Below are 24,941 nucleotides of genomic sequence, written 5' to 3' on the forward strand. Positions count from 1 at the left end.
TGTTGAAGGCACTTTGCACGGAGCTGAGTCCACAGGATGTGACGGCCTAGTTGTGCCCCGTCTGGGGGATGCTGTCCCATGGAGTGCTCTTGGGCCATGCCCGGGAGCACTGGGATAGGCCTGGTGTGTACGAGTAAAGGGAGTCATTCAGGCTAAAGTCCCTGCCCCGGATGCAGCCCTCCTAAGCGTGGCACAACATTAAAAATATTTGCATATTGGCTTGACAAGGTCAGGCACTTTTGAAATATGTTGTAGTTTTGGGACACCTGGGTGGCTCAGTTGGTTCAGGGTCCGAGATTTAATCTCCGCTCAGGTCACGATCATGTGGTTAGTGAGTCTGAGCCTGGCATCAGGCTCTGTGCTGACAGAGCAGAGCCTGCTTGGGATTCTCTCTCTCCCTCTTTCTCTCTGACTCTCCCCTGCTCGTGCTCTCTCTCTCTCAAACTTCACAAAACATTAAAATACTGTAGTTTTTCCCACACTTTGATATCTGTAAATTCTTACTTTTTATTATTGTTATTTTTAGTGTTTATTTTTGAGAGAGAGAGAGACAGCGTGAGCAGGGGAGGGTCAGAGAGAGAGGGAGTCACAGAATCCGCAGACAGGCTCCAGGCTCTGAGAGCTCATGTCAGCAAAGAGTCTGACGCGGGGCTCAAACCCACGAACTGTGAGATCATGACCTGAGCCGAAGTCGGACACTTAACCGACTGAGCCACCCAAGTGCCCTATGTTCTGAGAGAGGCTGTTTTATAACATTTGCCTGTATGAGCTGCAGAGGGACACCAAGGGTGATGTGACTTGCCCAGAACCCCACGGGAGCCTGTTGGGGACGCTGAACTGAGGACCTCATTAAGGTTTGTGCCACCACCTGTTTGTTTTATTACCGGATATTTTAATTTATTTGTGATGTAAACCCCTACTTTTTACCTCCTTCCAAAAGTGATTTATGACAGATACAAAACTCATGTCCGAAACGAAATACTTGTGGTGTTTTTTTTTAATGTTTCTTTCTTTTTGAGACAGAGACAGAGTGTGAGTGGGGGAGGGGTAGAGAGAGAGACACACAGAATCTGAGGCAGGCTTCAGATTCCGAGCTGCCAGCGCAGAGCCCCATGGGGGGCTTAAACTCACAAACCCCAAGATCATGACCTAAGCTGAAGTTGGAGGCCCAACCCCCTGAGCCACCCAGGCTCCCCCGAAACAAAATATGTTGTAAGTTTGGAATGCTCACCTGCAAAGCTCTGAAAATGTGTTTTAAAAGGGGGGTTGGTAGTTCTGGTGATTGTAAAGTCTGTGGGAGTAGCTGCGGTCCCCCCTTCCCCAGATATAGAGTCTGCGTGAGAGCCCCCAGTGGCAATCTGTTCATTATTGGAGACTTGAGGGAAGGCAGGAGTGTGTGTGTCTGGGGGACTGTCTGTGGACCCTGAGCATCCCCTAATCTCTGTTCTTTGCACCATACCTGACTCTCAGTGTCGTCTGATTATCGTGATGGCCTCTTTCAGTGTGTTTTAAATTAATGATTGCGAAGCTATTCCAGGGCAGTGGTATTTCTCAAGAGGTGGTCCTTGGACTAGCTGAATGAGAATCACCCAGGTAGGGAATGTATTAAAATGTGGATTCCTGGGCCCCTCCCCACACCCACCTGGTTGGCATCTCTGGGGGGGGGGGTGGCTGTGGGATTTGCATCTTTATTTTTTAATGGTTGGTACTTTATTTTTTGAATTATATAATTTTATTTTTTTCTTGTATAGTTTATTGTCAGGTTGGTTTCCATATAACACCCAGTGCTCATTCCAACAAGTGCCCTCCTCCATGCCCATCACCCCCCTTCCCCTCTCCCCCACCCCCATCAGCCCTCAGTTTGTTCTCAGTTTTCAAGAGTCTCTCATGGTTTGCCTCCCTCCTTCTTCCCAACTATTTTCCCCCTTCCCCTCCCCCATGGTCCTCTGTTAAGTTTCTCCTGATTCACTTATAAGTGAAAACATATGGTAACTGCCCTTCTCGGCCTGAATTAGCATAACACCCTCGAGTTCCATCCACTTTGCTACAAATGGCCAGATTTGCATCTTTAACAAGTTCTCCGCATGATTCTTTTTTGTGTTTTGTTTTAATTGCAGTATAGTTGACACACAGTGTTACATTAGTTTCCAGTGTACACCATAGGGATTCTGACAAGTGTGTACATTACACTCAGTGCTCACCTTGGTGGGTATAGTGACCGTCTATCACCATAGCCACGTTATTCCCATATTGACTGCCTTCCCTTTGCTGTACTTTTCATCTCTGTAACTTACTAATTTTATAGCTCGGAGCTAATACTTCTGAATCCCCTTCACCTATTTTGCCCATCCCCCAATCCCAGTTTTCTGCATGTAAGAGTCTGCTTGTCTGTTTTTGTTGTTTTGCTTTTTCAGATTCCACATCTATATGAAATCACACGGTATTGGTCCTTCTCTTTTCTCTGACCTGTTTCACTTAGCATCATACCATGCAGGTCCATCCCTGTTGCAAATGGCAAGATTTTAGGGGTTTTTTTTTATGGTCAAGTAATATTCCATTGTGAATGCACACTGCTTCTTCCTTATCCATTCATCTGCCAGTGAGCACTAGGTTGCTTCCGTATCTTGGCTTCTGGAATAATCCTGCAGTAAACATAGGGGTGCAGATTATCTTCTCAGAGTAGTATTTTTGTTTTCTTTGGGTAAATACTCCATAGTGGACTTAGTGGATTGTATGATACTTACTTTTTTAAATGTTTTGAAAGATCTCTATACTGTTTTCCACAGTGGTTCTCATGCACATGTAAAAGAATTAATAACTGAAGGTCTCAGAAGAATGCCTTTTAGAAGGTTCCCAGAGGGAATTGGCTTCTCCTATTGAATGTGTGTTCTGGGAACTGGCCCATAGAGTCATCATGGAGGCTCCGTTGGGACATCTGCATCAGCAGACTTGCCCAGGCACTTGGGATCCACCGAAGAATTTCCTGGGGTTACTTTCAAATCTCCCTCTTGCAAACAGATTTCTCTCTGCGTCTTCCTCAGACCAGGGGGAGCCAGTATTTCACCTCTGTGTAACCTCTCAGATCCCAGAGCTGCCTGTTTTCTCCTCCCTGCCCCACCTCCCAACCATGCTCAGGCCACCCACCCCGTTCTCCCTTTGCCCTTCACTCTTTCCAGCTCAGGCAACGCATTTGCCCCTTAGATATTTTCAGGGCCTGAGCAAAATCCGCCAGAAGTCCCAATTACAAAGAAAGCTGAGTAGGTGGAGAGCATGCAGGGGGACTGGTGGGGAGAGGCAGGACAGGGAAGGCCAGCAGGGCAGGCTTGGGCTGGCAGCGTGTTTGGGAGCCCCGTGCAGAGGGGCTCACTCGGTACTGGGGAGTGCAGGGCTTCATCACTCACATCCACGGCATGGTCATCCCTGGAAAACGGTCTCCCCTTCTCTACTGTCCCATACCCTCCCTTCTTCCAGAGTCGCCCCTGCCCTGTAAACACCAGGGATCTAAGAGAGCCAGGGCATGAGCTGGTGTACTGCTGGCTCCACCCGGCCCTTTCCCAGTGCCCTAGCCCCGCGCGGTCCCCGAAGCTCGCCCGTGCTTGCCTCTGAAGCCCCCTGGGCATGCGCACTATGGCACCCACCTGCGCTTGCCTCTGAAGCCCCCTGCGCATGCGCACTATGGGAGCCCGGAGTCTCCGTGTCGCGGTGGAGTGGGAGCGTGAGCTGCCGCCTGCTTTTTTTCTCCTCTTCGCCTCTCAAGAGTGTCTGCCAGGCCGGCCGCTGCACCCTGCATGGAAACACATTAGCAATTGTGGAGAACGCAAAAGATGGGGAGAATTCCCAATGCGTGAATGGTCGTTTGATGCTCCTATAGCCCAGGGACGTTGACCAAAGTGAGGGGCAAAGTGTGAGGCCTGGGTGGGTGGATGCTTACATTCAAACGCCATGAATTTGGTGCCAGTGAAAATTATAATTAAGAGTGAGGGTGGACTGTTTATCTCTAGTGAAAGTACGGGCTCAAATACAAATCTTAAAGGAGAAATACTTGGCAGTGGTAGACCAGTAATAGCTTTACATTTCCCCCACCCTTTTTTTTTCTTTGCTTTGCCATTTTCATCATTTTAAAGCACCTTATAAAGTTTTTTTTTTCTGAAAGAGAGAACAGGGATGGGAGAGAGGGAGGGAGAGAGAGAATCTCAAGTAGGCTCCACACTGTCAGCATGGAGACTGATGTGGGGCTTGAACTCACAAACCATGAGATCATGACCTGAACCAAAACAAAAAGTTAGACGCTTAACTGACTGAACCTCCCAGGCTCCTCCCTCCCCATCTTCATCATTTTTAAATATCTTTATCTTGAAAATTGTAGGAATAGCTTAAAAAATCTTTAGCCTTAAGCATTCTTAGGGGGTGCCTGGGTGGCTCAGTTGGTTAAGCGTCTGACTTTGGCTCAGGTCATGATCTCACAGTTTGTGGGTTCGAGCCCCGCATCAGGCTCTGTGCTGACAGCTCAGAGCCTGGAGCCTGCTTCAGATTCTCAGAAATAAATAAAACATTAAAAATTTAAAAAAAAAAACAAGCATTCTTACAAAGCAGACCTCTCCATTTCAGAAACTTCCCTGGTACCTGGGTATAAAGGGAAGGGGGCATTCCAAGCAATGATGTTAGTTTGTTGGTGTCACTATATCGCATCCCCAACCCGCCATGTTGTTCTGTCATTGCAGGTGATTTTCAAAGCCAAGTCAAAATATTCTCCAGAATTACTCAAGTACCGGTAAGTACCCCGGGGGAATTTTGATCCACATCCTGTAAATGTTTTTGACTTTTTAGTACTCGGCGAGGCACCCTGAGGCAGAAATGTAAATGTAGTCCGTGTCCTCGAGAAGCAAACACTCTGTAAAGATGTCCTTAAACAGCACAGAAACACAGAATCAGGCAAAGCATTGGGTTCAGGAGCACAAGCAGTCTGTGCCTTCGGGCTCTGTGCACTGTGAGAGTCACAGGAATTTTGTGGAAGAAGTCAGTCAGTGCTGGGCTGAAAGCAGAGGCTCATAACGTGGAAGGGAATGCCTTAAGTCACATGCCACGTTTATGCGAAGAGGTAGACAGGCGTGTTTTTCCTGTGCAGAGGATTCATAGGTTTCCCCAAATTTTCAGAGAGGTCTGTGACCCCAACACCCCCCACCCCAAAGGATCAGTGGCCTAAAGAATGGTGAGACTTAGTCAGAGGGGAAGGGAGACCAGGCATTCAGAAGGTGTGAGGCTGATGTATGGTGTTCTGATGTCCCTGTCTAGGAGGGCCTCACTGCCACAGACAGACATTTCTAGAAAGATGACTTTGGCCAATTACCTCCTTGAATCAAAATGAAATTTAATTCGTTACTTTAAAAATGTGTAAAAATGTTTGACTATTAAATTTTATGTAAATATATTATTTTAAATGTATAAACACTTTTTGTTAAAATTCCAAAGGTGTATTTTTATTGCGATGTAATTGACATATAGCGTCGTATTAGTTTCAGACATAGCCAGAACGATTCAATATTGGGATGTATATTGCAAAATGACCACCCCAGTAAGTCTAGTTAACCTGCATTACCATCCATGGTTACAAAAATTGTTTCTTGAGATGAGAACTTTTAAGATCATGGAAGTGCATATTTTGATCTCCATTTGATATCCAAGGAAACTGAAATTCAGAAAGTAATATGACTATACTCAAGTCAAGAGGCAAGTCATGGCCATGGTTTTTTTTTTTTTTTCACCTCATCTTGCTGTCTTTGTTCACTGCTTTCTGCATGTTTCTACCAGACTACCCAACTGGGATTTCAGGGTCCACCATGAAATACTGTTGGTCCTAAGGAGAACCATTTAAAGGAGCAGCTCCCAAATTAACTTCTCCAGTAGCAACATAGCTGGCCATTCCTTCGCACCCATAATATCTGCCCCCATCCTCTTGACTCTGGAAATGTAGATCAGCTGTGGGGACTGGGGAGTCAAGAATGGGTGAAGGTTGGGTTGGAGGAAGAATGTCCTGATTGGATTATGGAACTGGTCTTATCTTGGAAGTAGTTGGTTGAGGCTGGGGTAATGAGGTGTCTTCTAGAAGTGAAATCCCAAAGCACTGGCCAGAAAATTTTCAGCCTGAGCACGGGATGGGGTTCCTTTCGGGGAGAAGATGTGTGGGGGGGGAATGTACGTGATCCTTGAACCAAAGTGCAGACAGCGGGACAGGCTGTTTCTAGTGGGAGAGGATTTGCGGAAAGGAAGGGAGGAGACCAGGAGAAGCCCAGCTAGGTGAGATACTTGGGCTGGAGAAGGCAAGAGTTTCCTGAAGCCAGGAAGGCAAGGTTTCAGTGGGAGAAGCCTCTTAACTCCCATTTAATAATAAATCCTCAGAGTTATTCATGTTTAGGCACATCTTTTATCTCCTCTGCTGGATTCTCCATTTCCCTTAAGCCAGATGCTGCTGCAGACATTTCAGGCCATGATTTATCTCCTGAGATGCTTTGATACATTGGTTTTTAAATAGGCTGGCTTTTCTAATTGAATCATGACTCATTTGAAATGAAACCATAGCCATTAGTCTAGAACTAGTTGCAACTTCTCACCTCAAGCTACTCCCATAGCAGTATTTTTTGAAGCTTATTTATTTTGAGAGAGAATGAGAGAGAGGGAGGGAAGGACAGCAAAAGGAAGAGAGAAAGAGAGAATCCCAAGCAAGCTTCATCAGCACAGACCCCAATGCGGGACTTGAACCTACAAACAGGGAGATCAAGACCTGAGCTGAAATCAAGTCAGACACTCAACCAACTGAGCCACCCAGGTGCCCCCAACAGTTCAGTGTTTTTGAAGCTGGTGTATAGTCCGCCCAATCAAGAACCACTTCATTTTTCACCAGAGGCCCCCCTCTCACTAGTACATCAGCGGGCTCTCCGCTTTGCCGGCATTGATGTCCATTTGATGTATTTTTCAGTCTTTGGCTTTAGGAAGTGTGGACACTGGACACAGGGATGGGTGCTCAAGAACACTTTGATTTTAAGCTTTAAAAAAATTTTTTTTAATGTTTTATTTTTGAGAGAGAGAGATGGAGACAGCGTGAGCAGAGGAGGGTCAGAGAGAAAGGGAGACACAGAATCCGAAGCAGGCTCCAGGCTCTGAGCTAGCTGTCAGCACAGAGCCCGACGCAGGGCTCAAACCCATGAACTGTGAGGTCATGACCTGAGCTGAAGTCAGATACTTAACTGACTGAGCCACCCAGGTGCCCTGATTTTAAGCCTTTTTAACTGTTTTCCCTCCATCTTTGATTTTTCTGTTTATTAAGTAAAACTATAATGAGCCAGGGTTTGCTTTTCCTGTTTTGTAAGTAATCTAAGATTTAGAAGAGAAATGGAAACAACGCTTTATAATCTATTAGTACTATCTCCTCCCTGAAGGAGGTAGCCAAGGTAGCGAAGTTCCAGTGCATTGAATTAGCTGGNTGAGCTTGTAGACCAGCCAGAAGCTGATCCCTCAGGGCTCATGAGCAAAGTCATCTTCCCAGATGCAGGGCCCCACTGATTTTCTCTTCTGTTGGCCTTTTTTCTCATCATAGGCTATTTATCCTGACCCTGTGGTTTGAGTTGAAAAGCAGTAATTCTGGGGCAGTGTGTACAATGTTGTTACCATAGAAACATACATTTGCCTTAGGATCTGTTCTGCACCCCCACCCACCACCTCAATCTCTCCCTTTTCTGCAGAGCTGCAGCCCTGGGGTGGGGGAGAGTGAAGTTTTGCAAGGTTTTTTTTTTTCATTGTAAAAAATGATAAAATAGAAAAAGATCGAAAGCTTGGTAAGATAGACCTGAGGGAAGAAAGAAGCCAAATCTATTGAGCTCCCCCCTCTCTCCTCCCGGCATAAACCCCCTCCAGCCCTGAGGAAATACAGTGATGTTTTCCATTGTAGGTTTTCATATACGTTTCCCAGGATTGAATTGTTTACCACATTGACGATTTTGCTTTCTGACTTTTACCTTAATGTTGGATTAAAGTTCTTTGTCTATATTGTTTCAAGTCTTACAACGCAGCCTATTTCTTTAAGACAAAAACAGGCTTCGGTGCTCCTGGGTGCTCCGTCGGTTAAGTGTCCAATTTCAGCCCAGGTCATGGGTTCGAGCCCTGCATGGGGCTCTCCTCTCTGAGCACAGAGCCTGCTTCAAATCCTGTCTCTCTCTCTCTCTGCCCCTCCCTGCCCACTCCATCTCAAAAATAAACATTAAAAAAAGTTAACAGGCTTCTGTTTGGCAGGTGGTCCTAGAAGCTCAGAGAGCAGGCCGGGATAGAAATTAAGGGACAGGAAGGTTTTAGGCAGAAAGATCAGCTTGGGTGCAGACAGGGGAGGTGGGGACACCTGTGTGGGCTTCAGGACAATACACAGACAAGCGTAATGAGCATGTGGGGCACCCGCTGATTGACCTGGCCCTATAGACTGACTGCGAGTGCGGCAGAGGAGGGTTTAGGGTGGGGTTTAGGATGCAGGGCAGTCTAGACACCAGCACATTGGTTCTAGACAGAAGTCATGAGGCCATGTGGTTGGTGAGGGTGGAGAAGGGGGCACATGGGGAAGCAGGAATAAAGACTCTGTTGACCTTGATAGCTTAGCAAACCGGGGTTGTAATCAGAGAAGACCTTTATAGTTTAGGAGTCTGCCAAAAAATTAAAAACTGATGGTGTTTTTCACAGAAACAGGAAAACCCAGAGAAGTGCTCGAGGAAGACCATCGGGAATTAGGCTTGGACATGGTCTGAGGTGACAGGCTCTTTGGAACGTGGATCTGGTTGTAGGACGGGGGCAGTGGCTCAAGACAAGATCTTTATGAACCTGGTGGTACAGAAGCTGTAAGAGTGAACGTATTTCCCAGGGAACTAGGGTAGAGGTGAGAGCCAAAGATGTCACTTAGGAGGAGGAAGAGGAACTAAGGGCAATCCAAGGGGGCAGGCTCAGGGGAACAGGAGGCAGGAGAGGGCTTTGGAGTGAAGGACTAGGGAGCCCCAGGAAGGTGGGGAAAGATGGCGGCCAAGAGTTGCCACCTTTGGGCTTGGCGAGTGGGGCCTGGGGGCCTGGGAGAACGTGGGGTCAGCAGGGGAGCACCTGCGGAGGAAGGAATGACAGGAAGAGGTGAAGACTTTGCGGGCAGTAGGAGAGGCCGGGGTGAGACCTTGAGGCTCCGTGGGGGTGAGGACAGAGGAGAAACAAGAATATTTCCACGGCAGCTCTTTGAGGCAGAACAGGAGTTCTCATCTCTGTTTCACAGATAAGGGCGTGCAGCCCAGAGTGGCCCAGAGTTTGGCCCAGAGTTTGGCCTGACTCAGCTCCGTGTGTCTCCCACGCCCTTCCTCTCTGGGTCATGTTAGGCAGATGAGGGCAGGGCAGGGTCATAGAAAGGAGGGAAGCTGTAGTGGAGGCTTGGTTGCCATTGTGGGCAAATCCAAGATGGAAACGTGTCCTATCACAGTCAGTGTTGACTTATGCCTGGCTTTCTCACCCTTTACTTACACTCTCTTTCTCCCTCTGTCCCTCCCTCCATGGGTCCTGTGGGTGACATGAGGTCTGGAGCTGGGACTACAATCTGAGGTTCTGTGTCCAGGTCTGTTACAGCTTTTGAAGACACCAGCATCACTCTGTAGCTTCAAAACCACTGTTAGCTGACGGTTTCCATCATTTGGATTTCCAAATGTATAGATCCAGGAAGCTGCAAGTGAAAATTGGCAATGACCTAGAAGCTTGTATCTGTTCAACCTCGAGTGAGGTGCTTGGGCAGGTTTGCAGTGACTACAGATTACTGCCTCAGTAGTGAGTGTCCCCGGGTAAATGTGAGCACCACCCGGACTCCCCCTCCATCCATGACTTTTTTTAGGGTGTACAACCTTGTATACACATGCACTTAGTCCTCAACACCACCCTGCAAAGTTGGTGTTATTTAGTCTGCGTTCAGATGACGACGCTAAGGCCCCCAGGGGATCCAGAACATATAGCCAGCGTGCAGGGCGCGGCGCCTGACGTTTCTCTCTGGTCCCTTCCAGGTTACCCCTCTACCTGGCCTCGCTCTTCATCAGCCTCATTTTCCTGTTGGTGAATTTAACCTGCGCGGTGTTGGTGAAGACAGGAAACTGGGAGAGGAAGGTCATTGTTTCCGTGCGTGTGGCCATCAATGACACTCTCTTCGTGCTGTGTGCCGTCTCGCTCTCCATCTGTCTCTACAAAATCTCGAAGATGTCCTTAGCCAACATTTATCTGGAGTCTAAGGTAGGTGGGATGGCGGTCAAGATCCCTTCAGCAGACTTGTTCTAAAACTAGTTTCCTGGTTGCAAACAAAACTCAACAAATACCTTTCACACCTGCCTTCCTAGAAATGATTAGCCGTGCCGTGGTTGCCGACACACGGAGCTGTGTCGTCTGTGAACTTTGAATGCACAGAGGGTTCCATTCAAGCTGACTCAGTGTCCTGGCGGGTGTGCAGTTAATGCAGAAAGGTCACCTCTGGTTATAGGTACAGTGTTTAACCAGCATCTTAAAGGACTCGGCAGGATTGACCATGCTGATATTAGTAGAAATATTAGTAGAAACACACCCGGTGACCCCTGCGTTCCAGGCACTTTGATAGAAGAGAAGCATTCTACACGGGGAAGCTAATGCAGTTCTCACAGATCCTGGGAGTAGGTTTTCTCCCCACTTTCTAGACAGCGGGGCCAGGGCAGAGAGGTCAGGAGCTCGCCCTGGGTTATGCAGTCACGGGATGGACAGCCAAGCTTGGGACCCGGCAGTCTGGCCCCGGGGTCTGTCAGCTGCAATTTGGGCTGGGGGTGGTGGACACTCCAGTGTGGACACCTCCCCCCAGAGTTCAGAACAACGTCTGTCTCTCGTGCTGATTGGTCAGGGTGGGAGCCAGGTGCCATGGGAGGGAAGCTCCTGGCCCCTTCACCCATTTTGCTGCCGTGGGGCACACCCTAGAATCTCGGTGTTCTCCTTCCTTTCCCCAGAGGTATAAAGGACAGGGGCTCCTCAGTGGCTCAGTCGATTAACTGTCCGACTTCAGCTCAGGTCATGATCTCGTGAGTCATGGGTTCAAGCCTCACGTCGGGCTCTGTGCTGACAGCTCAGAGCCTGGAGCCTGCTTCAGGTTCAGTATCTCCTGTCTCTGCCCCTTCCCTACTCGAGTAGCACTCTGTCTCTCTTTCTCTCTCAAAAGTAAACATTAAAAAAATAACTTAAAAAAGGGCAGACATGCTCCTGGGCCTGAGGTGCCCAAGTGCCCCCCAGCGGCCTGATCCCACGTCTCCCTTTGTCGAGAAGCTCCGTGAAGGGTGGAGGCCGGTAGAAGCACCAGGACACCAGTCACTTCACCTTTGTGGACCTTGGTTTCCTCATTTGTAAACCAGTTGAGTGATTTCCGCAGCTCCCCTGCTCTCGCCCTCCATGACCGTGTCCGTGCAGACCTGCTTGGCTGCCTCCTGTGCCACGCCGCCCACCTGGCTGTGGTCTGAAGACTGGGAGGCAGCTCTGTCTCCCGCAGTGTCGCGTCTTTGGCGGTGGCCGGGAGATTACAATCTGTGCCTCTCACTCCAGAAACGCAGAGCCATAACCAGCCGTCCTGTGATTTGCTGGCCTCTTGCTAAATCCCAAAAGACTTCAGTACAACAAGAGTAGTTTCTTTCACTTGTAAGTTCTCTCTCTTCACCCCTCCCCTGGGTACTCTCTCCCTCTCTCTCAAAATAAGTGAACACTGAAAGAAATTTTTGAAAAGAAAAAAACCCACAAAGATCAGAATCATGTTTTTTACAGAAAGGGTTAAATTTCAGTGTCAAGTTACCGTTTAGGTTACCCCATGGCAAACAGGCTAATAAACTACTGGCGAAATCGTTAATTAGTGACTTTCACATGCAAATCTCAAAAACCAATTTCAGTGGTTTGGTTGTCTCTGAAGTATGTATTTCTCACTGGGGCCCTTTGACTGTAAATTGATAGCTTGATAAATTGGGGCACAAATCACCGATTTACATGTAATTCCAAGTCTGGAGTGACACTGTGGTTCCAGTGCTTCCGGCCTAGAAGATTCTGGAATTCGAGGAAGGGCACCCTGCCCAGAGCCACCGCCAGGGGGACTGCGCTCTCCCAGCCGCCATCCTGCCTAGATGGACTCTTCCTGGGCCAGTGGCTGCGCGCTGGGCTCATAAGTTGGGGATTGTCTTGGAGACTGAACAACATAAGCCACTTTCTTATTTTTACAAACCTAACTTGAGCCAAATGGCCCATATTTTAAGGCATCTCCAAATCAACTTCCAGAATTTGAAGCATGTATATGAAGATAATTTGAAAGTTGCAAGGGGAGGGGCACCAGGGTGGCTCAGTCTCTTGGGCATTAGGCATCCGACTTCAGCTCAGGTCATGATCTCACAGTTTGTGGGTTCGAGCCCCACATCAGGCTCTGTGCTGACAGCTCAGAGCCTGGAGCCTGCTTCAGATTCTGTGTCTCCTTCTGTCTCTGCCCCTCCCCTGCTTGCTCTCTGTCTCTCCCTCTCTCAAAAATAATTTAAAAAAAGACATTAAAAATTTTAAAGCAATTTTTAGAGAGGATGTGGGATGGAATGAAGCTTGGGCTTGGGTTTATTGTCTGAGGGTGGAGGCTTCTGATGGAGCTCAGCGGACACCGCAGTGCGTGCCTCTGAGATCCGAAGGGCTTACTAGGTCTGAACACAGGCTGGGAGGAGGCTGGTGTCCCTGACCCAGAATGGGCGCAGCCCTCATGGCTCCTGCTTTTCCAGGGCTCCTCTGTGTGTCAAGTGACTGCCATCGGAGTGACCGTCATCCTGCTCTACGCCTCCCGGGCCTGCTACAACCTGTTCATCCTCTCATTTTCTCAGAGCAAGAACGTCCATTCCTTTGATTACGACTGGTACAATGTATCAGACCAGGTCAGTGGGCGCCGGCGAGCTGTCACCTGAACGGCGACTCTTTGCTTCGCAGCATCCCATGTGGCAGAGAGGTATAAGCTAGCTCCTTGCTTCTGCTGCTAAATAGCTGGGTGACCTTGACAGTGACTTACCTGTGTGGTATCTGCATCCTCATCTGTAAAAATGGGATCATAGTACCTGGCTTGTTCCAGCTCACATTTCTGAGAAAACTAGCATATATCTGTGCCCGCACACACACAGACACGCACACACGCAGACACGCACACACGTCTCCTTTCTCCTTTCTGGGGCTCTTGTCAAGTAGTACTTAAAAAATTTAAGTGCTTCCATATAAATGTAAGATGGTTTTCTTAAAGGGTGAAATTTAATTGGGGCACCTGGGTGGCTCAGTTGGTTAAGTGTCCGACTTCAAGTCACAATCTCATGGTTCCGGGTTCAAGCCCTGCGTCGGGCTCTGTGCTGATAGCTCAGAGCCTGGAGCCTGCTTCAGATTCTGTGTCTCCCTCTCTCTCTGATCCTCCCCTGCTCATGCTGTCTCTCTCTCTCTCAAAAATAAAGTATTAAAAAAAATGTTTTTTAATACAAAAGGTGAAATTTACCAAGGCAAAACAGAGTGTATGCGGGTTTCGGAAAATATGTAAAACCATGACTTAAAAAAATGGAGCATGTAAACAACAGCATTTGGAGAAATTGAGACAAAAATGACTGGGGATACTAAGGTGTTAGTAAAAGCTCCTTTTAGCAATGGTCTCCATCTGATATTCTCTCATTTAATATGTTCTAGAAACTCATAAATTATAAAGCAACGAACAAAGGTAGTGACGTATCATCTGGCATTCACAGCTTGTTCACAAAAGCTCAAAATGAAAAAGACCGAGCGGAAGTCTGCATCCCCTCATTTGGGAAATAGTGATGCTTTGTCCTCAGTCCTGGACTGAGTGGCAAATGAGCACAGACTCCCTGCCTGCCTGGGGGAGCGATTTATGTCCACTGAGGAGAACACACACATAGATAAGCCATACAAGAGAGAAGTAGAACTTCTGTTTTATGACGAGAGTCTACTGGATTGAATTGCAAAATCTCTTTAACTTTTCCTGGACAATACTTAATACTCAGCCATATACAAATCCCAATGGTGCTCAGAACCTGGACCAAATTAAGATGCTGGAGGAAGGCATTATTTTATTTTATTTTACTTTATTAATTTTTAAAATTTTTATTATTTTATTTATTTAATTTTGTTTTTATTTTATATATTGTTTTGAGAGACAGAGTATGAGTGGGGGAGGGGCAGAGAGAGAGGGAGACAGAATCTGAAGCAGGTTCCAGGCCCCGAACTGTCAGTGCAGAGCCTGACTTGGGGCCTGAACTCATGGATTGTGAGATCATGACCTGAGCCAAAGTCGGATGCCCAGGCAACTGAGCCACCCAGGTGTCCTTGGATGAAGGCATTAACTGACCATGATAAACATGTAAGGAGAGGCACATGGAAGGTATTATAATTAAAAAGGATTAAAACAGCCACCACCATCGAAACCAATACCACATGTGCAGGATGGTAGAAAGTTGGGCACTGCTGAAGGTGTGCCCTGTTTTGAGAAAATCAAATATAAAGAAATAAAAACTTTGGGGTGCTTGGGTGGCTCAGTAGGTTAAGCATCCGACTCTTGGTTTCAGTTCAGGTCATGATCTCATGGTTTGTGGGTTTGAGCCCCACATCAAGCTCTGTGCCGACAGCATGGAGCCTGCTTGGGATTCTCTGTGTCCCTCCCCTGCTTGTGTGCTCGCTCGCTCTCTCTCATTCTCTCTCTCTAAAAATAAATAGATTTCATATATATATGAAATATGTATATGTATATATATATATATACGTATGTGTAAATTTTAAGCAATAATAAATTAGAGACTTATTCATAAAACACAAAGGATCTCATTGGAGTAAAATATACTTAAAACTTATAGTTGTAACCACTTTTAAGTGTACAGTTCACTGGCATTAAGCACATTGCCATTGTTGGGCAACCATCACCACCATCCATCTCCAGATGTTGCTCATTTTCCCAAACTGAAACTTCATACCCATTGAACAACAGAGGTTAAGTTTTAACAAAATAATTACTTCAATTTTTCTTTCAACTAAGGGCTTCTGATGATAACAAATTTAAAATACCACAATCTTGAAAGTTCTGATGTTTTTTTAGGGGGATATTTGTTCATGAATAGCTAGACCTGTGTGTTGTAACCAAAAGAATCTAGCAGCAAACCTAACAGGTGGCCACAAGTTGCCCATTATTTGTGTAGAATGAATAGAAGGGACAGCGTACTACTGAGATGTATTAGAAATGGGACATAAGATGCAAAGCTTGAGAGTGATCTTTCTGAAGAGTGGCATGGTTAGCACTGGTTACTGTACTTCAAATACCATGTAACAGACAAGGCAGAAGGATTAAGTTGAGGTGATCGGCCTGCTGTGGCTTGATTTGGTGCACTGTCTTGGTTTGAAATGCTGGCCTCTCTGGCGGAGCTTCCCAGACACGACTGTGTGTGCTGCTCACAGGCCCGCCCTGTGCCCTGCAGGGAGGGAAGAGACTACACACTGGGCCCAATCAGCTGTCTCACTGATCCAGACAAACGTCCTGGCCCTGAACAGTTGTTTCCAGACAGTCTAGCCTGCAACAAGTTTTAAAGGGTAAAGAATAGGAGATGGTTAATGTGAAGAGAAGTTTAAAAATTGATGGATTGGGGTGCCTGGGTGGCTCAGTTGGTGATTTCGGCTTGGGTCATGGTCCTGGGGTTGTGGGATCGAGCCATGCATCTGGCTCCATGTTGAGCATGGAGCCTGCTTGAGATTCTCCCTCTCCCTCTCTCTCTGCCCCTCTTCCATTTCCCCCACCCCTGTTAAAAACATTCATGTGTTTATTCCAGGAATGAGACAAGGGGTCACAGTTACGTGCTGCTCTTAAAAATTGGGGAGGGGGTGACATAACCTCTCATTATTTGATTGTTGAAGGAAAGAAAATCAGCTTCAATTCAGGAGACTTAATTTGGATGGATATAAGGAAGATTTTGGAGGGTGGAGTAATAAGACATCAGAGATGGGCAGTTTCTGTGCTTGACTCTTTTGAAGATGATAATTCTCTCTCCTGTGTGGCTAAAATAAGTCCCCACCTGAGGTCTGGACTGTTAGTATTGCCTGATTTCAGCCTACACATCACAGGATTAGAATTAGTCTCTGTTCATGTTAGGAAGAATCAAATCAGACTTCTTTCCTCCACCCTCAGTCAGGTGACTCCATTTCCTCCCTCTCTTTTCCACAGGCGGATCTGAAAAACCAGCTGGGGGATGCCGGATACGTGGTGTTTGGAGTGGTTCTTTTCGTGTGGGAGCTCTTACCCACCACCTTGGTCGTCTACTTCTTCCGAGTTAGAAACCCTACAAAGGACCTTGTGAGTACATCATTTGATGTTTGCAGGAAAGATCTGCTTCTAGTCACAAAATGTGCAGTCTGATTTTTTTCTTAGGGTTTTTAGTCGCGTGCCTCTTCCATCCTGTCTTGATATAAAAATTTCCTTGATCTGTCTGTGACTGTCTTTTTGCTTAACTCTTTTCAAAGGAAATTCATTTCTCAGCTAACACTTTTAGTTGCATCTCAAGGCCTGGAGCTAAAGCTTTTCCTAAAGCAGCAACAGTCTCATTGGTATCTGAGCCTTGCCTTGGGGCCAACCCCATCTATAAGCTTGGATTTTAGCAAAGGGAAATAGAAAATGGGGCTCCAGTTCTTCATCCCTGTTACACTGGACAGTGAGTAGGGGACGCGGTGATAGGGAAACACCGTGAGGAATGCTGACCCCACTCTCTGTTTGGTCCCATTTCCACTCAGCCAGCTTCATATAAATGTCTTTGTGAGGACAGGACAGAAAATGCACAACTTGCTGGAGTGAGGAAACTCCTGGGAGCATTGGCTTTGTGAATTATTCCAGCCACACCAACCAGTGCTAGAATTTTGAGTCACTGATCTATGAAACCCATGGAAAAGTAGAGTGAGTGGGTTTGGGCCAGTGTGAGCCAAGCGTGGGTGAGACGGAAAAGCACAGGCATGATAGCCAGCCCGCCGTGTTTTCCCTGCAGCACAGCCTGACCGAGGCCCCCGCAGACCAGGCAGGTGGGCAGCATCTTCTAGACCTCGGGGTCTGTTTCCTCCTCTTCCATGATTTCTTAGGAAGTGGCCCTGCACTTCATCCGACCTTCACTTGCTTTGGGAACAGCCAGAGGCATCTGTACAGTCACATCCTAAATGCTCTGGGCTCACAGGCAAAGAGACGGGACAGGCAGGCAGTGGGTTCTGGGCCAGGAGCCCAGCTGCCTTGTTTTCTTTCCTTCCCTGAATTTTTCTGGGTGCCTTGCTTGCTTGACTGAGGGATACCGAAGGGGTCTCTTAATCAGACTCCCCATGCCCATCAAGGCCTCACCCAGGCTTCGTATGTGCCTTTTCATCACTTCCCTGTGTTTCACGGGCTTCAGAACTGGGCTCCTTAAGCCCAAGGCAGCCCGAAGAGGAGAGTGGATGTCCGAATTTAATGAGAGAAAGGCTAATCTGATAGTGTTTAAAGTACTGTTTTATTAAATGAACACAGAATAGCGTCTTAACTTGTACTGTCATGTCTCATTATGTCGTCTGTCGTCCTTAGCATACTGCGTGTAGTTGGAGTTACTTGGCTATAGTGCCTGGAATAGCTCTGTTGTTTTCTAGAGCAGTGGTTCTTAAACTTTGGGGTCTCAGAACACTTTACATGAATTAATTTATTTTTACTGATCTGTAATTGACATAGTAGTTTCAGGTGTACAGTGTGATGGTTTGATATCTGCAGATATTGCAAAATGATCACCGTAAGTCCCACTGACATCCATCACTACGTAGTTACAGGTATTTTTTTCTTGTGAGGAGAACTTTCAAGGTCCACACTCTGAATTTCTTTCAAATACGCAGGACAATGTGGTCCCCAGGCTGTCCGTGATGTCCCCAGGACTTACTCATTTTGTAACTGGAAGTTTTTATCTTTTGACCCCCTTTGCCCATTTCACCCACCCCCCCATCCTCCACCTTAGGCAGCCACCCATCTGATCTTTATATCCATGGGGGTTTTCTTTATTTCCTTTTAGAGCCCACCTAAGTGACATGACATGGTGTTTATCGTTTTCTGTCTGACTTATGTCACTTAGCATAATGCCCTCAAGGTTTATCCATGTTGTTTGCGAGTGGCAAGATTTTGTTCTTTTTTGTGGTTGGGTAATATTCCAGCGCGTATATATTTTCCTTAGCTTTTCATCCATTGACGACCTCGTAGGTGGTTTCCACGTCCTGGCTACTGTTAATAATGCTGCAGCAAACATGAGGGTGTGTGTATCTTTTCAAATTAATGTTCTTATTCGGATGAACGGGTAGAAGTGGAATTATGGGGTTGTAGGGTAGTTCAATTTTAAATTTTTGAGGAACCATTTTCCACAGTGGCTGCACCAGTTTGCCTTCCCATCAAGAGTGCACAAGGGTTTCCTTTTCTCCATATCCTCGCCAACACTTGTTACTTTTTGTCTTTTTCATGGTAGCCATTCTGACAGGTGTGAGGTGGTAGCTCACTGTGGTTTTGATTTGTTTTGATGACAGGTGAGGTCCAGCATCTTTTCACGCACCTGTTGGCCACCTGTAGGTCTCTGGCGAAATGTCTGTTCAGGTCTTTTGCCTGTTTTTCATTGGGTTTTTGCTGTTGACTTGTAGGAGTTCAGGTATTTTGGATACTGACCCCTTATTGGATATATGATTTGCAAACATCTCCTACTCAATAGGTTATCTTTTCATTTTGTTTATGGTTCCCTTTGCTGTACGGAAGCTTTTTAGTTGATGTGGTCCCGCTTGTTTGGTTTTGCATTGGTCTCATTTACTTTCGGTACCAACTCCACATCATCGCCAGGGCTGACATCAGGGAGCTCACTCGTGTTTTCTTTTAGGAGGAGTTTTATCATTTCAGTTCTTGCATTCAAGTAGTTTAATCGATTTTGAGTTAATTTTTGTATTTGGTATAAGATGGTCATTCAGTTCCGTTCTTTTCCATGTGGCTGTCCAGTTTTCCCAACACCATCTGTTGAAAAGACTGTCCTCTTCCCATGGTGTATTCATGGCTGCTTTGTTATAAAGTGACCTTGCAAGCATGGGGTTCTGTTCCATTGAGCTGTGTGTCTGTTTTTATGCCAACACCATTACTGTTTTGATGACTGTAGCTTTGTAATATAGTTGAAATGGGGCACATGATGCCTCCAGCTTTGTTCTTCTTTCTCGAGATTGCTTTGGGTCTTAGGGGTTGCACTGATAAATTACTGAGGACCCCCAAAGGCTCTTGTTTGGAAAGGTGTGTGTGTGTGTGTGTGTGTGTGTGTGTGTGTGTGTGTGTGTGTCATTTAAAANAAACAACTGAGCCTCGGTGGCTCAGTTGGTTGAGCCTCCAACTTCAGCTCAGGTCGTGATCTCGTGGTTCATGAGTTCAAGCCGTGCATCAGGCCCGCTGCTGTCAGCACAGAAGCCACTTCGGATCCTCTCCCCCCCTCGCCCCTCCCCCATTCATTCTCTCTCTCTCTCTCTCTCTCTCTCAAAAATGGATAAACATTAAACAAATTAATTCACTAAAAATAATATTACCCTAACTTTTTAATGAGAAAGAACATTTTCCAAACCAAAATAGATGAATAGCATTGTTTTAAATTTTGGGGGGCTTGGGCCTGGTTTAATAGAGGACATCTGGATTCTATCTGCTTCTGTTGGAATATGTTGTTTTGGTTGAGTAGATGAAGAAAATCTAGCCTCACAGAGATACGTGGTCGCAGTGAAGTCGAGCGTTTTAATAAGTTTTAACCTAATTGTGGATATTTTTCTTTGATACACATCAAAACTGGCAAGTCGTGGTTTCTGAAAAGCTACGTGCAGTATGGACCCTAGAACCACACCAGTGAACTGTTCAGATTGTCGTACCCTGACGTCCCTTAGTCTGTCTTGCACTTTGAATGGACCTTTTATCCACGCGGTGTTTGTAAGATGCACTGGTCATCGGGAAGACACTGGCTTCCTGAGTTCTGCAGATCTTCTAACATTCATTCCTTAAATATCACCACTCATCTCATCAGGAACCTCTTGAAGAATTGGGATGCCCTCTGGCTCATGGTGGGGAACACGGGTTTCCCAAAGCTTTAATTATGGCTTAACTCAAATGTGATCAGTGACAACAAATGCCATCCACCCATTCTTGCCTTTACTTTCAAGTGTCTGCCAAACACCCATGTCCAAAGAAGCATGGTCTGTCTGAGTCACTAAGTTGCATGGAAGAAGGTAGTTAAACTCACACCGCTCCGAGTCTTTTCCTGAAAACAGCTCTCTCTCAGCAGAAGTGTCGTGTGCATACGTTCCATTTTGTCACAACACGTAGTAAAAAGACAGGCCCGAGGGGTGCCTGGGTGGCTCAGTTGTTAAGCATCTGACTTTGTCTTAGGTCATGATCTCATGGTTCGTGAGTTTGAGTCACATCAGTGAGCACGAGCCCTGCTTTGCGTCAGCCCCACTTCTCTCTCTCTCTCTCTGTCTCTCTCTCTCTCTCTCAAAATAAAAAAAAAAAAAAAAAGCCCAAGGCTTGAGATTTAATACAACGAGTAACTTCCTCTTTGTCAAAGACCATCTTTTAATTTTTTTTTTTAAGGGAGAGAAAGCGGGGTTGGGGGGCAGAGAGAGAGGGGAACAGAGGATCCGAAGCAGGTTTTGAGCTGCCAGCACTTTCTCCGCTGCGTTTGTACCATTAGTGCCAGTGTTTAGATGACGGAAAAGGCAGGTTACATCTTCACACACGAATTGTGGAAACATTTGTGATGTTGCAGAGAAAGGTCTCCGGGACTCCCAGTCCATGAGCCACTCATGAGGGGCTCCCACCGGCAGTAGCAGATTAGTGTCATGGCCACTCTTTATGCCCCGCACAATACTTCCTCCTAATTACCACGAGGAAGTGACTTCAGTAGGAAGGAAGCATGACCCTAAATAGAAAAACATTCTCCCTTTTCTACTCACGGACTAACTCCGATGAGCAGGTAACATGAGTGTCAGATTTGGCTTGGTGAAGCACCAGTTTTCCTAAAATACCCCAGGCGGGGCTAAGAGTTAATGCCATTATTACGTGCAGAGTTTGCTAATAGCTAACAGCTGTACAGTGCAGTGCGTATGCGTGCAGGCACGGTTCTAAACAGCACTTGAATCCTCGTGCCAGTCCTGTGAGATAGAAAGTAGTATCACACTTAGATGAGGAAACTGAGGCTCGGGGTCACATGGCTAGTTGGAGACACAGCGGGGACCAAACCCAGTCTGGCTCCTGAGTCCATAACGTTAATTGCTGTGTTGCGCTGTGGCTTTCCTTGGCAGAAGGTTTGGGGAAGCTACGTTGCTAATCTGCTTGACTCCATAGTAATCTGATTACTCTCTGTAACTCCAGTAATTGCTTGGAGAAAAAAGTCTAATATTCCTTTGAGTGTGGGGGGAATTATAATACAACTCCTGTTTCATTGACTTTAAGAGAGCACACTGCAGGTGGAGGAATTTTTCAAGTGTTATCTACCACCGCTACCCATCATCCGGTTGGTATAAACAAGCCTCTGCATTCGGCGTCACTAAAGCCAATGTGACCATCTTCTCGGTGTGGCTCCCTGCCGTCCACATCAGGGTCCCAAGGTGCTCAGTGTCAGTACTGACTCTGGCCACATTCTAGACCTAGATCAGGATCTGCTGGGCATAGGTTCTGGGAATCCCCGTTTCAAATAATATGCACCCGAGTGACTTGAATGCCCTGTGAAGTTTGAGAATCTCCGTGTTTTTGTTGTTGCTTAAACAGCTTTAATGAAAGAGAATTCCCATACCATGCAGTTCACCCATTCGTGTATCCTGTTCTGTGGTTTTCAGTGTAGTCAGGTATGTACATCCATCACTACACTTTTGAGAACATTTTTTATCACCTCAGCAAGAAGCCTGTGCCCTTTTAGCTATCACTCCCCATCTGCTGTCCTCAGCCCCTGAGCAACTATTAATCTGTATCTATTAATTTCTCTATTGTGGACTTTTACAGGGGGATCATATCGTGTATGGTTTTCTGTGACTGGCTTCTTTCACTCAGCGTAATGTTTTCAGGGTTCATCTGTATTACAGTACATGTTAGTACTTTATTCCTTTTTATGGCTGAGTAATATTTCATTGTATGGATATATCACATCTTGTTTAACCAATTACCTGTTGGACATTTGAATTGTTTCCATTTCTTAGCTTTTTAAAAAAAAAATTTAATATTTGAGAGAGCGAGCAAGCAGGGGAGGGGCAGAGAGAGGGAGGGAGGGAGACAGAATCCGAAGCAGGATCCAGGCTCTGAGCGGTCAGCAGAGCCTGATGTGGGGCTCGAACTCACGAATCATGAGATCATGACCTGAGCCCAAGTCTGATGCCCAACCAACTGAGCCACCCAGAGGCCCCTCCATTTCTTAGCTCTTAAGAACAGTGCTACTATAAACATCAATGTACAAGTTTCTGTGGGAACATAGGTCTTCGTTTCTTTTAGATGTATGCCTAGGAATGCAAATGCTGGGTCGTATGGTAACTCTATGTGGAACTTTTTTAAAATTTTAGTGTAGGTAACATATAGTGTTGTATTAGTGTCAGGTGTAAATTATAGCAGTTTGATAGTTCCATAGATTTCTTAGTCCTCATCAAGTGTACTCAGAATTCCCCTCCTGTTTTCCCCCACCCCCAGCCATCTTCCCTGTGGTAACTGTTCTCTAGAGTTAAGAGTNGGAGGGAGACAGCATCCGAAGCAGGATCCAGGCTCTGAGCGGTCAGCAGAGCCTGATGTGGGGCTCGAACTCACGAATCATGAGATCATGACCTGAGCCCAAGTCTGATGCCCAACCAACTGAGCCACCCAGAGGCCCCTCCATTTCTTAGCTCTTAAGAACAGTGCTACTATAAACATCAATGTACAAGTTTCTGTGGGAACATAGGTCTTCGTTTCTTTTAGATGTATGCCTAGGAATGCAAATGCTGGGTCGTATGGTAACTCTATGTGGAACTTTTTTAAAATTTTAGTGTAGGTAACATATAGTGTTGTATTAGTGTCAGGTGTAAATTATAGCAGTTTGATAGTTCCATAGATTTCTTAGTCCTCATCAAGTGTACTCAGAATTCCCCTCCTGTTTTCCCCCACCCCCAGCCATCTTCCCTGTGGTAACTGTTCTCTAGAGTTAAGAGTCTGGTTTTTGGTTTGTCTTTTTTTTTCCCCCCTTTGCTCATTTGTTTTGAGTGAAAATCGCATGGTATTTGTCTTTCTCTGATTGGTTTATTTTGCTTAGCATAATACTATCTAGCACCATCCATGTTGTTGCAGATGGCAAGATTTGATTCTTTTTTATGGCTGAGTAATATTCCAGTGTTTTATTTATATAGATATAGATATAGACACACACCCACCCACACCACATCTTTATGCGTTCGTCTTCAGTGAACACGTGGCCTGCTTCCATAATTTGGCTCTTGTAAATAACGCTGCAGTAAACACAAGGTTGCATATATCCCTTTGAATTAGTGTTTTTGTATTTTGGTAAATACCTACTAGTGCAATTATTAGATCATAGAGTAGTTCTATTTTTAATTTTTTGAGGGAACTTCCATACCGTTTTCCACAGTGACTACACCAGTTTGCGTTCCGCCCAAAAGTGCATGTGAGTTCCTTTTTCTCCACATCCTCACCAACCCATGTTTCTTGTGTTTTTGAGTTTAGCCATTCTGACAGGTGTGAGGTGGTTTGAAATCAGATGCTTAACTGACTGAGCCACCCAGGAGCCCCTGATTCTGTTTCTGTGTGTTAGAAAAGTCAGCTACTTCTCCTGCCCTTGAAAGTAGTAGTGGGGTGTGCACTTTTAACAAGGGGGAGCTGGGCCTTTTACAGAGGGGATGTCCCTCCACCAGCCTGGATTGCTCCGAAAGTGTGCAAATGGAATGCGCATTGCCTGTGAAGTTGTGCAGGGCGGGTCCTCTACCCTAGGACTTGCTGGCCTGGGCCGCTCTGCAGTGTGCAGGAGGGCAGGGCTTACAGTTTTAACAAGGTGCTGGCATGCTCCGTGGGGGGTGACCCACCGCTGCTGCCAGGACCCAGGCCCTGCAGGACACACAGTAGGGACACTCGGCTTTTGCAAAGTTTGTGACTGCCTTCTGGGGGAGGGGACCCACAACACCAAGGATGAGGCAGGCCCAGGGGTGCTAGAGCTGTCCTGGCTCTCGCAGGTGGCTGTGTTTATGCTGGGGGTGGGGGGTGGGACCCGAATGCCCCGTGCCAGCCAGCTCCTTTGTTCCCGAAGGAGTCTCCCAGTGAAATCTGTCCCTCTGCTACAGGCTGAGATTAGTAAATAACTGTCCCTCCCGTATGCGCCAGGCATCTTTCAAACTGTAGCTTCCAGGATGTTTGGTGTGCTGTCTCTTTGTGGGACGCGGTTTCCCCTCTCCCTCCAGCCTCTCGGAACTGAGCCTGCTGAGTTTTAAAATTCCAGGCTTTCAGGCCAGCTGGTTGTGAAAACGCAGGAAATTTGGCCCTTCTGGTTTTCAGAGCCAAATATCATGGGGATTCACTTCCCCACACAGGCTTGGGGGTGTAAGGTTCTGTCTCTGTGCCCACAGGTCCTTCCCACCTGCACTGAGCACGTCTCTGCTCTCCCTACCATCTTTGATGGGACTCCTTCTCTACGTTTACTTGTGGTGTTTGTTCTCAGTCTTTGGGTTGTTTTCTGGATTATTTACACTGTTGTGTCATCTGGTTGGATCTATGGGATGAGGTGAGCTCAGGCCCCTCCTACTCCGCCATCTTCCTGGAAGTCGATGTTGCATGTTTTTTTTTAAAAAAAAAGACCTTCCAGACTGTTTTCCACAGTAGGAGCGCC

At 46.5% G+C, this 24,941-nt stretch overlaps 1 protein-coding gene across 1 annotated transcript in view; it reads left to right on the top strand.

Moving 5' to 3' along the window:
- Positions 1–24,941, top strand: part of GPR137B (G protein-coupled receptor 137B) — a gene marked incomplete at its 5' end in the record, with an annotated part of 49,692 nt that overhangs the window by 19,292 nt on the left and 5,459 nt on the right. The window contains 4 exons of the mRNA XM_077751735.1: positions 4,722–4,771; positions 10,059–10,281; positions 12,798–12,947; positions 16,265–16,393. Of these exons, the coding sequence (XP_077607861.1) occupies positions 4,722–4,771; positions 10,059–10,281; positions 12,798–12,947; positions 16,265–16,393 (552 nt within the window). The remainder of the gene's footprint in view (positions 1–4,721; positions 4,772–10,058; positions 10,282–12,797; positions 12,948–16,264; positions 16,394–24,941) is intronic.

The sequence above is a fragment of the Crocuta crocuta genome, unplaced genomic scaffold (genome assembly GCF_008692635.1).
Source record: "Crocuta crocuta isolate KB4526 unplaced genomic scaffold, BGI_CrCroc_1.0 scaffold59-1, whole genome shotgun sequence".
NCBI lineage: Eukaryota > Metazoa > Chordata > Mammalia > Carnivora > Hyaenidae > Crocuta > Crocuta crocuta.